This window comes from Homalodisca vitripennis, chromosome 1, assembly GCF_021130785.1.
Source record: "Homalodisca vitripennis isolate AUS2020 chromosome 1, UT_GWSS_2.1, whole genome shotgun sequence".
Classification (NCBI taxonomy): domain Eukaryota; kingdom Metazoa; phylum Arthropoda; class Insecta; order Hemiptera; family Cicadellidae; genus Homalodisca; species Homalodisca vitripennis.
In genome coordinates this window covers 228,432,867-228,446,174 of record NC_060207.1, presented here as the reverse complement: position 1 = coordinate 228,446,174, position 13,308 = coordinate 228,432,867, and the positions used below count along the sequence as shown (strand labels likewise).

Sequence of the window (13,308 nt, the reverse complement as noted above, 5' to 3'; positions counted from 1 at the left end):
TCCTTTTCACCTCTCCTGGCGGTGAGACACGGTAACGACAAGAAACGTTATCTATAGATACCACCGCTGCTCGTATTGCTGTGTAATCCTATTACAGACATATCCTGCTGGCTATACTTTATCCCTCCTTTTCACCTCTCCTGGCGGTGAGACACGGTAACGACAAGAAACGTTATCTATAGATACCACCGCTGCTCGTATTGCTGTGTAATCCTATTACAGAGATATCCTGCTGGCTATACTTGATCCCTCCTTTTCACTACTCCTGGCGGTGAGACACGGTAACGACAAGAAACGTTATCTATAGAGACCACCGCTGCTCGTATTGCTGTGTAATCCTATTACAGAGATATCCTGCTGGCTATACTTGATCCCTCCTTTTCACCTCTCCTGGCGGTGAGACACGGTAACGACAAGAAACGTTATCTATAGAGACCACCGCTGCTCGTATTGCTGTGTAATCCTATTACAGAGATATCCTGCTGGCTATACTTGATCCCTCCTTTTCACCTCTCCTGGCGGTGAGACACGGTAACGACAAGAAACGTTATCTATTGAGACCACCGCTGCTCGTATTGCTGTGTAATCCTATTACAGAGATATCCTGCTGGCTATACTTGATCCCTCCTTCTCACCACTCCTGGTGGTGAGACACGGTAACGACAAGAAACGTTATCTATAGAGACCACGCTGCTGGTATTGCTGTGTAATCCTATTACAGTTATATCCTGCTGGCTATACTTGATCCCTCCCTTTCACCTCTCCTGGCGGTGAGACACGGTAACGACAAGAAACGTTATCTATAGAGACCACCGCTGCTTGTATTGCTGTGTAATCCTATTACAGAGATATCCTGCTGGCTATACTTGATCCCTCCTTCTCACCTCTCCTGGTGGTGAGACACGGTAACGACAAGAAACTTTATCTATAGAGACCACGCTGCTGGTATTGCTGTGTAATCCTATTACAGACATATCCTGCTGGCTATACTTGATCCCTCCTTTCACCTCTCCTGGCGGTGAGACACGGTAACGACAAGAAACGTTATCTATAGAGACCACCGCTGCTTGTATTGCTGTGTAATCCTATTACAGAGATATCCTGCTGGCTATACTTGATCCCTCCTTCTCGCCACTCCTGGTGGTGAGACACGGTAACGACAAGAAACTTTATCTGTAGAGACCACGCTGCTGGTATTGCTGTTTAATCCTATTACAGTTATATCCTGCTGGCTATACTTGATCCCTCCCTTTCACCTCTCCTGGCGGTGAGACACGGTAACGACAAGAAACGTTATCTATAGAGACCACCGCTGCTGGTATTGCTGTGTAATCCTATTACAGAGATATCCTGCTGGCTATACTTGATCCCTCCTTCTCACCTCTCCTGGTGGTGAGACACGGTAACGACAAGAAACATTATCTATAGAGACCACCGCTGCTCGTATTGCTGTGTAATCCTATTACAGAGATATCCTGCTGGCTATACTTGATCCCTCCTTTTCACCTCTCCTGGCGGTGAGACACGGTAACGACAAGAAACGTTATCTATAGATACCACCGCTACTCGTATTGCTGTGTAATCCTATTACAGAGATATCCTGCTGGCTATACTTTATCCCTCCTTTTCACCTCTCCTGGCGGTGAGACACGGTAACGACAAGAAACGTTATCTATAGATACCACCGCTACTCGTATTGCTGTGTAATCCTATTACAGAGATATCCTTCTGGCTATACTTTATCCCTCCTTTTCACTACTCTTGGCGGTGAGACACGGTAACGACAAGAAACGTTATCTATAGAGACCACCGCTGCTGGTATTGCTGTTTAGTCCTATTACAGAGAAATTTTCTGACCAAACTCCTTCTTCATCTCACTTTCACTACCATTGACTTTCCTAACCTGAACGTACTAAATTGATTGTGTGTGATCACATGTTCCATTTTCATTATTATTATTATGTTAATTACTTTATGTTATTTTGTGTTTCACTAGTTGTGTATCATCTTAATTGGCTGTCACAATTTATACACTTTAGCTTCTATTTTATTCAAGAAATGATCTATGCTTATTGTTTCAGGTTTTCTGACGTCGTGAAGAAGTTTATTGAAACCCATCAAGAAGATCCTGGTATGTTGAGCGAATACTTGTTTCGATCCTTATTGATTGTTTTGTTCATTATAATGAGCTATAGTTTTTGAAAGACTTAGAGACTGTTGAATCACCTATTACGTAAGTTTTAATCAACTTTATTTGATTAAAAAAAAATTAAATAAGGCCAGTAAAACCGTGATTTTCTGTAAATTATATCATAATTTTATTAACGGTTCTCTATTATATGAGTGCACATTTGTTACCTTCACAACACAAAAATCTCCTTTCCGGTTATATTGAAAAGTCTTACACGTTTTTCTTAGATGTACAAAGAATGATATAGGTAATAACAATTTCTCAAAATAGCACCAGTGACATTTTATTTGCTGATGAATAATAAGGGCGCTAGAGGTAGCAGAAAATGCGAGTTATTTACTCTTCTGCGAAAATGTTAAAAATTTCGCTCTCATCACACACTACTCTATATATCTGTTATTTATTATTAAACGTCTGATACCCTGTGAAAAATCAAATTTGTATAAGTGCGTATTGATTAAAATTTTTAGTTTTCTTGTAAGTGTAGAAGGAGCATAGCGGTAACTAGTTAACTCCTACACACTGCAAACTGTTACGTCATGTCGAACTGTATCATAATATTGTGAGCTATCACATGTGTGTTTGCTGTAATGTATGGTGTCAGCTTGTCAACTGTTAGGTGGTTACTCCATAAAGGGCATTCAACATTTCTCACCAACAAACTTTTATTTCGTTAGACCGAGTTTAATATGTAGTGATGTACGATTGAATACAACCCCATAAATTTTAGTATTGCCTTGGTTGAATACATGGAGGTAGTCTCGTAGGCTTTCATTGCTTAAAGGAAGAGCATTTCGTGGATGGGAGATGCTGAGAGGGTTTAACTGTCTCTGGATTGAGAAATTATACGTACTGGGAGTTGGAGATCTATCATTTCAACTGAGACACTCTTGTGGGCCAAAGCCAGGGATTGTCATTATTAACACTAAAAGTTGGACATCTATCACTCAACTGAGACACTCTTTTGGGCCAAAGCCAGGGATTGTCATTATTAACACTAAAAGTTGGACATCTATCACACAACTGAGACACTCTTTTGGGCCAAAGCCAGGGATTGTCATTATTATTTCTGGAAGTTGGACATCTAACACATCAACTGAGGCACTCTTGTGGGCCAAAGCCAGGGATTGTCATTATTATTTCTGGAAGTTGGACATCTAACACATCAACTGAGGCACTTGTGGGCCAAAGCCAGGGATTGTCATGATTAACACCAAAAGTTGGACATCTAACACATCAACTGAGACACTCTTTTGGGCCAAAGCCAGGGATTGTCATTATTATTTCTGGAAGTTGGACATCTAACACATCAACTGAGGCACTTGTGGGCCAAAGTCCAGGGATTGTCATGATTATTACTGGAAGTTGGACATGTAACACATCAACTGAGACACTCTTGTGGGCCAAAGCCAGGGATTGTCATGATTATTACTGGAAGTTGGACATGTAACACATCAACTGAGACACTCTTGTGGGCCAAATTGCCCAAAGAGAGATTGTCATGATTATTTACTGGAAGTTGGACATGTAACACATCAACTGAGACACTCTTGTGGGCCAAAGCCAGGGATTGTCATGATTATTACTGGAAGTTGGACATGTAACACATCAACTGAGACACTCTTGTGGGCCAAAGCCAGGGATTGTCATGATTATTACTGGAAGTTGGACATGTAACACATCAACTGAGACACTCTTGTGGGCCAAAGCCAGGGATTGTCATGATTATTACTGGAAGTTGGACATGTAACACATCAACTGAGACACTCTTGTGTGCCAAAGCCAGGGATTGTCATGATTATTTACTGGAAGTTGGACATGTAACACATCAACTGAGACACTCTTGTGGGCCAAAGCCAGGGATTGTCATGATTATTACTGGAAGTTGGACATGTAACACATCAACTGAGACACTCTTGTGGGCCAAAGCCAGGGATTGTCATGATTATTACTGGAAGTTGGACATGTAAACACATCAACTGAGACACTCTTGTGGGCCAAAGCCAGGGATTGTCATGATTATTACTGGAAGTTGGACATGTAACACATCAACTGAGACACTCTTGTGGGCCAAAGTCAGGGATTGTCATGATTATTACTGGAAGTTGGACATGTAACACATCAACTGAGACACTCGTGTGGGCCAAAGTCAGTGATTGTCATTATTGATACTGGAAGTTGGAGATCTATCACCTCAACTGAGACACTCTTGTGGGCGAAAGCCAAGGATTTCATGTTAATTTTCGTTACCTACCAGCACTGTCATCAGCGTGGAATGATATCATTCTGGAAATGTTATCATTGAGCAGTTGACTTTTTTCTACTGGTGAACCTCATCAAGCACCTTATAGACTCGGAAATCCCTCACAATCTTTTCTTTTGAAAAAAATATATGATGGATAGGTCTAAAGTTACATTCATTTCTGTAGAGTATTTATTGGATATAATTCGTGTACAATGTTTGAATTTATTCTACGCTTAAAACAGGGGCATATGTAACAGTTGTACTGTATTTTCATTATATTGTTAATGGCTATTGCATGTGTAAAAATTATGGACAGTTTAATTTAACGTGTTTCAAGTATATTTTGTAGACCGGCGCCAGTATTTTTTTTAAAGAAATCAAAAGAATTTATTGTAACTTAAGCTGTTCTGGAAGTTTCAAATCTAGGCTCATTGTTGTCGAATGACGATTTCTGCTTAACGTTAATGAACTGTTACTTTATTATTGTACAAAATCTGACTTATCGAGAAATCCTTACAAATCGAGACGTGGGAAGACCTTTATTGTAGCTATCGTGGAAAAGGTTGATTCAATGTGAATGTTGAGGTAAGCTCCAGTTCACCTTCCTCTTGTACAGCGTCTGGGATCTGACGCAGTTACAGAGTTGGCTCCTGAAGTCTGGATTCTTGTTCGTCTGAAAAGATCCAAAAAAAGTGGGAGACGAAGAAGCTCAGAATGAACTCGTTACATCATTTCGACATCAGAGACACCTAGACCGTAAACTATAGTGTAATCTAGGGGAAAAGGTATTCTTATTGTCTCATCAGGCACACAATTGAGTCCTTGTTCATTTTTAACTCCTTCGTTGCCGACTCTCTTTGGATCCAGATTTATCCTTTTCCTTAAGAGGAAGGTGAACTGGAGCTTAGCTCAACATTCTCACCTGGATTGTATTGCTGTGTGGAGTATAAAAATAATGAAGGAAACAGGGTTTTCCGGACATTTGCCATCGTTCAGTGAAACAAGAAATCGGTACCACTACGTTTCGAGATCTGAAATCTGATCTCTTCTTCAGGTCAAAAAATCCTGTTTCCTTCACAATCCTTCCATCGTCAAAAATAACCTTCAAACAAAGAATAAAAATAATGTCTCATTAGCAAATGTTCGGTTTTTACTTAGGAACAAGTTTATACTCGTAACTTAAATAATGATGAGGAATTAAAATTATCAATTGAAGAGGGACTTCTACGTATACCGCAGAATATCATTATAAGATCTTACGATTCATTTGTTAAGCGCTGTTGTTAGTGTGTTGCTGTGGATGGATTACAGTTCGAATAATTGTGGACTGTAATTGTAAATTTTGTAATAGGCAATATTCCAATTTTCTGATTCTGAATATGAAAATAAATAATTTTACAAAACTAAAAATACCGTTTTTAAAGTATAGTTTTTTCAAAATGCCACCATTTTGTGTCAACAATTGCTAAAGAGTTGAAAGTTTCACAGAATATTTTTTAAACGTATTTAATGAAATGTGTAGAATTTGAAAATGTCCGGTACATAAATGGGCAAGCAGTATAAAATCAAACGTTTAAACCTCTTCGTGAGACACCCGGTATATCAGTGTCTTGCAAAAGGCTCAATACACTGAAAATTAAGTTATCGAAACAATTTAGGTTATTCCCGGTAAGGTACTCACACGTAATACGTTATGTAAACTATGTAAGCGAGGTCCTACCTATGAGCTGGTTTTATCATGGAGTTCCATCAGAGTGTTGACCAGCGCCGTTGAGATAATTGGTCACCAAGCGCGGTGGAACTATAACTAGCGCCTTCAAATAACAGGTAGAGCGTGTGGTTCTTGTAACATTTATACCTACATTTTGTTACGTCGTGTCGTTTACTGGTAAACTTAGTAGTGCAGTGAATTGTTTTGTATTACGACAATAAATGCTGTTAAATTCTACGAGAGTATGATATGTTACAGAAGCCGTTATTGCTGTACACTGCACTCATGGTGTTAACCGTACTGGCTATTTCATCTGTAGGTGAGTGAATAATAATAACAGTTTATTTTTGTGTAGTGTAATAGTAAACGTTAACAATAATTGGTGAACTATACCAAATATGCTTCTGTCATTGCAACCAAATCAAATAAATATGCTTCTGTCATTGCAACCAAATCAATAATATGCTTCTGTCATTACAACCAAATCAAATAAATATGCTTCTTTCATTGCAACAAATTAAATAAATATGCTTCTGTCATTGCAACCAAATGAAATAAATATGCTTATGTCATTGCAACCAAATCAAATAAATATGCTTCTTATATTGCAACAAATTAAATAAATATGCTTCTGTCATTGCAACCAAATGAAATAAATATGCTTCTGTCATTGCAACCAAATGAAAGAAATATGCTTCTGTCAATGCAACCAAATGAAAGAAATATGCTTCTGTCAATGCAACCAAATGAAAGAAATGTGCTTCTGTCAATGCAACCAAATGAAAGAAATATGCTTCTGTCAATGCAACCAAATGAAATAAATATGCTTCTGTCATTGCAACCAAATCAAATGTTTTAGATGTTAAATTCATACATAAATTGAAAAAAAGAACTTAAAGAAACCGGATAAAACATTGCCCATTAATTTTTTAGGTGGATTTCATCAAATCATTTCCTGAAAGGTTTTTTTTATCAAATCAAATCCTTTCACTATCATTGTATTTTACAAAATGTACGATTCACCAAAGAAATAAGTATGTGTAAATTCAAACCTCTAAATATGTTAAAGTTATGAAATTGCTGAAGCAAGTTAAATATTGGTACATAGTTAAGTGAGGTTACTTAGACATAGTAAGTGAGTATTAAATACGATCGAATAGTTTACTCATATAATTATGGTCAGGGTTTCATTAAAACAAAAGTAATTAATACGCATCCAAACGCTGTTTCGTGTTCCGTTTAAATTATATTGCTTTAGAGTGTTTATAAACCATAAAAGCTCAAGATTTTTTCTGTAGAACAAATGAAAATATCATAAAAGCGTTTGTCGTTCAATGTTCTTAAGGGAATAAAATAAAAATAGCAGTCAAGTAAAGGCTTTAAAATCTGAATTATTCAATTTAATTGTATAAGGTAATAAGTGGACTTAGTACAATAAAGTGACCACAAAAGGTTAAGGTTCCTCCACATTCTCAGTCCATCTTGTCTATATTCTTTTCTACTTTTCTGTTAATCATGTCTTCCAACAATTGTCTCTACTAAAGCTGACAATGAAATTCTCACTTCAGCACTCGTTGTTTCATTAAAAGAAATGTTTCCTAATAGTAAACCAAATTAATACTTTTAAAATATGTTATTGTAATAATAATTAGCCATGGTTTGTTTTACAGGTACATGATTGAAAACATGAATATTCCACCGGACGACGCTCTACTTCGTAAGCCTTTTTACTCACTTGTTTTAGCTTAATGAGTATTTATATTTTCCGTAGTCAGTTACTTACGGCGTCAAGCCGTATGTTAACGTCGTAACATTACTTGCAATATTCAGTATTGTAGTATTAAATTCTATATGACTAAAATAGATAGAAGTAAAAAAAAATAAGGACCAGTTCTTATTGGTTCCTGTTGCAGGATTCGAACAAGCACGTGGTCATGGGATTGACATAAAACGGTTTATTAATGATTTGAAAGGAAGGTGCACTGGAGGAATGTACGTAGATCCACAACAGTCTGGATCTGGGAGCTTTAAGGAGTTTAATGTTTGAATAAAATCTAAACTCATGGAACGCTAATTTGTTATTTATTAACCTCAAATCCACAAGAACTGTTCCTGGTTGTAGTTTATTTGTTATAAGTTATATGTATGTATATGCACAGGGGTAAATAAAGTCCCGCACGGGCTTGATAATTCCCGAATGATTACAAGTATAAATCTTCTTCTTGAAGTAACTTCCATTTTTTGTCATGTCAGGGGTATGGACCGCAAGGAGTTGGAAGGAAATCTTAAATAATAGCATAGGTCATGTAGTACATTAAATTAAAGGTCTTTATTAGTAGAGTGCAATGCCGCAAACCCGACCTGAAAAGGTTCACTGTTTAAAAAGTTTTGCTGGTTTAAAGTTTGAAACATTTACAATTAATGTTTTGTTCTAGGTGGTTTAATATTCTTGTCTTGGCTCAAGTTGTGAAAGTTAAACTTAGTGAATGAATACTGGACCTAAGAAATAGTTTTTGAAGGTAGTTATTGAATCTCCACATCAAATATTGTTCGTTTAAAATGATGTAGCCTACATCTTGGTTTATGCTTTCATAAAGGTTTTTTTGCCGAATCCATGTAAACCATCCTCCATTGGTCATGTAATGGGTTTTAGTCATGTCTAAAAGAAAGGCGAATCCATCAGTGCGTATTAAGATGTTTCTTGAAATTATTATCTTGATTATTAAAACTTTTGTGAATGATGTTATAAATTCTGTTTTAGATTTTCAGGGAGCACGAGGCCACGAAGTGGAGAGACAAAATTATGTGCACGACTTGAAGAATGGATGCAACGGTGGATCTGAGAAAGATCTGAAGAATGTGAACCAGAGGTTCGTGAAAAGGAAACGAGACAGTGGGTTTTATTCGGAAGTGTATCCTGATAAACCATCATACAATACGCACAAAATATGGAGATCTAATGATTCAGAACCAGAAACTTTTAAAAGAATTACCAGTGGTAACTATGCAATGGACAGAGACCAGATCGTATATGAAAGAGACGCCAGTAGAAACAGGATGTCGTGCGATCAGGTTCGAGATAATTCGTCAAATCTGTGGAGAATAAAAGATAAACGTAATGGTTATAATCCAAACACATACTCAAACGCATACGAGCATTATCCGCCACCACGACATCAAAGAGTTTTGCCTAACGGTGGGAGAAATGTAGAAAGTGACAGTCGAGGTGACTGGGGTGAAGTGAGAGAGTCGCAAAAGGTTCCATACAGATATGCTCAGAAGCCTTCACGTCCCAAATTTCAGAAGCACGAATTCAGGTCGGCCCATCAAAACAGAGTGAGCAACGAGGGAAGTTTAGCAAACAGCGATCTTCCAGGATCTTGGATCGAGGAAAAAAGATTGCGTCTTTCAGATTCCACCCCGTTGAGGAATGACGATTTAATACAAGAAGGTCATTTAAAAAACCAACAAAGCTTATCTAAGTTGCATTTTAACTCTAGACCGTATGAAAATAAAGCTTTTAATGGTGGGATTGATTTGATCGCCAATCCAGCGGGGCCCAGGGAGATGGAACGTCACAGAGGTACTGCGGATATCACGCCATCTGTGGTTGATCAATCACGGAGTAACCGTCAACACCCTACTCATAATGTCCTACCTGATCCAGATAATCGCCAAGGAAAGTTTCCCCACCCTTATATGCCTAAACCGAACCATGTTCACAACAAATCACATGGCCAACCACCCGTCTTGCAGGAATTCGATCAGCGACCGGGGCCTTCACGTCCTCACGGGTTCATCGGTCCCGGTCCCGGTCGGAAGACTCACTATCGCAACACCGACGCTTTGAAAGATGGCCAACACCAGCAAACGTTACCGTATTACACGTCCAATAGAACAGTGTATAACGCACAAAATCATTTTCCGAACTCCGCAGCCAGAAACGTTGAACTTACTCAGGGTCTGCCCAGGAACGGTCCAGAAACCGTGAGGGATCCAGTGGCAAGAAACGCTCGAGGTTTCAGAAGAAGTAGGAGAAGGTGATTTAAAATGGAGTCGTCCACTAGAGCCGACACATTACAGCTGTAAATAAAGGGTTACAAATTGTTTTAGAAAAAATGTTCAAAATCAATGAGCTATGACAAATTTTACTGATTGGTACACAGATTGTGTAGGTGACATCATCAAGTTCATCAAACTCTATTATTACTAAATTTATATTTTGTACAAATTAAGGTTTTATAGATAATTAACAGTTTACTATACTGTCCAACAAAGTGAACTGTATCAAATGTGTATAAAAAAAGTAAATTACATAAATATATGCAAGAGGTATATTAGTTTTACTGCGCTTCTGGAATAAAGTTATATTTTTATTTTTATAAAATTCACATCGATAATTACAATAATCTAAATTGTGATGTTATTAATAGTTTTAAGCTTATTTTTGATTTTTAATTTAATTTTTTATGTTTATTACTTTTTTATTTCTATGTTGTTGTTCTGTTTAGTCATTATATTTTTACTAGATTTATCTTAAGCATATGTATTATTTGCTCATGGTGACACAATGTGCTATACGAATGAAATTCGTGTAATTAGTGTTATTAGGGAAATTTAATTCATTTATATATAAAACCCCAAGGTAAAATTACCGTCCAGAAATAAATAACACGTATCTTGAGATCTGATGGTAAAGGGTTTTCTTCCTGTCTTAGCCCATTAATGAAAAACAATTAAAGCATAATTTTAAGGAGTAAAACAAATTTTTATGTGATGCAACAGATTTAATGGAATGTATGTTATAAAAAGAATAAAAAGAAAATGAGAAAAGTCAACACTTTTACCAATTAAAAGTAACGCAAATTAGATCAGCATTGTGTAAGAAGATGTACAAAAGTCTCAAACACACAAACACTAATATAACATTTAAAACAAAAACAAAATCCAAAAGATGCTGAAGAAAATAAAAATAAATCTTGTATATATTAAATATAATGCGATGAATTCAATAAAAATTAAATTAGACAAACAGAAAGGAAAAAAACCCTCATACAGGATTTAAAGAACATTGCTACCAGATACAAGTCTGCAGTTGCAAAAGATTTTGTTAATAAGGGCACAAACTTCGAATAAAAAATTAAAATTATTGAAACATGTTAGCAGGTATTTAATCGTTTGGGGATCAGTACAGAAATCAATTAAACTCAGAAGATTTATTAAATTTAGAATATGGACCAATACAATATTGTATATTAATCTCACGATTTGTATTAAAATCGAAATCATACAGGACAAAATGATATTACAATCCCATATGTCTGACGTAGCTTCGCTAGCGAAAGAAATCGCGTGATAAAGAAGTTTAAAATGTTGGTTATTGTGAATTTACAATATGGTGATATTGTTGTTTGGTTTAGGGATGCAATATTAACATTATATGTGTTAATAAATGTTAATACTTGTACAGTAATGATAAGAGTAAGTAAGGTTTACCTGTCAAATTTCTTTATGATTTCTTTTTAGTTGACAGTTTCAAGTTTGCTACTACTGTGTGACTTAGTGTAAAGCTATTGCTGTCTATTTTGTGTAAAGTTTAATAAAAGTTTTAGAAAACTAGTTACGTGTGTATTTATTAAACTAACCTTGAATTTAACATCTTAACGCTTGAAACTGTGTACAGTATAACGGGTTACAAAAGGTACAAATCAAGAGCTGGTCGTAAAGTCACTATTTTGAGTAGATCTCATAAAAAAATTGTTGAACTTAAACAACTGTACGCCCTTGTTTTTAGTCAGAATTATAAGACAAGTCTCATTTTAAAAATTTGGTTAACACGCTCTTCGGTTTTTCTTAAAACGTTATAGTTTATTAATACTTAGAAAATGAAGTAAAACGGAAATTTTTCAATTAAGCAGTTAAAATCCTGAAATAACTAATAGAATTTGGATCATCACTTCTTTAAAATGATACATTCTAATAATTATATGATAAAAAATTAGGAACTAAACGTTTTTGAGGTTTAAGAGGTGGCATTTCAAAAATAATTCAAGTATGAGAAATATAATAGTATAGACCACTAAAAATAAAAACGTTTCTTGTTAATATGAAAATAATTTTACTGTCAGTTAATTTTTTTCATGATGTTACATTAATTTTGTGTTCAACCGCCTTATGTAACAATGATATGTACCTAACTGTATTCCCTTTCTCCACAATTTCGAAAGTTGTTCAAACAAAATTAATAATTACTCTTTTATATTTTAATATAAAACATTTTTTTTAACTGTAATAGTGATGAGTATTAAGAAGAAAAGCCAGATCCAACCTTTCAGATGACCTGGCACTTGATCTGAGGTCCAGAAAGTACCGATCGGAAATGCCTCTGGCCATCAGTGCGGGGCCTTAGGTGGTTCCTCCTTGCACTTCCGGCGGAAAACGGAAAATATCCCGCAAGAAAGACGAAAACGATTTTTTATAGAAAGACTGTTGCTTGTATAAATAAAATAAGATGTGGTAACTAAAGAAATCACGATTCTTTTTAATTAAGATTAATGCATTATATTTGTCCTATATCAAAATCGTTATAAACTACAGATGTAATTAAATAAATCTTTACATTTACCTCTGCAGTTATTTCAGTTTTTAATTCATTTTTAATATTTTAGATATTTATCTCATATTCGAACTTGTATTAACACAATTTTTTAATCGAAAGTAAGACTACTTTTGTAACCCACTTTTTAACACAATTTAGTCTTTCCTTTATTGAATCTTAAAATTAGGATATAACAACCTGAACATTATTTGAAAAATGTAATTTCTTAATGAATTGTTAAGAGTCCCTCGAAAGCCTCTTTAGTGTTCAAATTAAATGTTGTATTTAATCATCTTTATCTACATTTCTCGAAGAATTTCTTAGTATTTCGTTGGTTCAAAGTTTCACAATATCTTTAGCATTAAACAAAATGTCATTGTTTCCATGTACAGTTGTAACAATATCGTTATCGATTTTAAGTTGGTAACGTAATAAATCGAGTGTCTCCAATTAGATGTTAAAATATTAAACAAAGAATTATAATTTGAATCCAAATATCAGATTTATTAATAAAAACCGCTTGACAAATTGTTAGGGTGGAATCTTACACTGTATGATTTTTA

General features: G+C 35.7%; 1 protein-coding gene across 2 annotated transcripts in view; it reads left to right on the top strand.

Annotated features, from left to right (window-relative positions):
* Positions 1-11,766, top strand: part of LOC124353128 (RNA/RNP complex-1-interacting phosphatase) — a 133,019-nt gene extending 121,253 nt beyond the window's left edge. Inside the window, exons 6-9 of one of the 2 annotated variants that reach the window (XM_046802977.1) lie at positions 2,082-2,131; positions 6,406-6,466; positions 7,818-7,864; positions 8,909-11,766. In XM_046802977.1, coding sequence (XP_046658933.1) covers positions 2,082-2,131; positions 6,406-6,466; positions 7,818-7,864; positions 8,909-10,191 — 1,441 coding nt within the window. In that variant the 3' untranslated portion in view covers positions 10,192-11,766. Of the gene's footprint in view, positions 1-2,081; positions 2,132-6,405; positions 6,467-7,817; positions 7,865-8,060; positions 8,217-8,908 lie in introns of those variants that run through there. The other variant, XM_046802978.1, reaches the window with a different exon arrangement.
* The last annotated feature ends 1,542 nt before the right edge of the window (positions 11,767-13,308 follow it).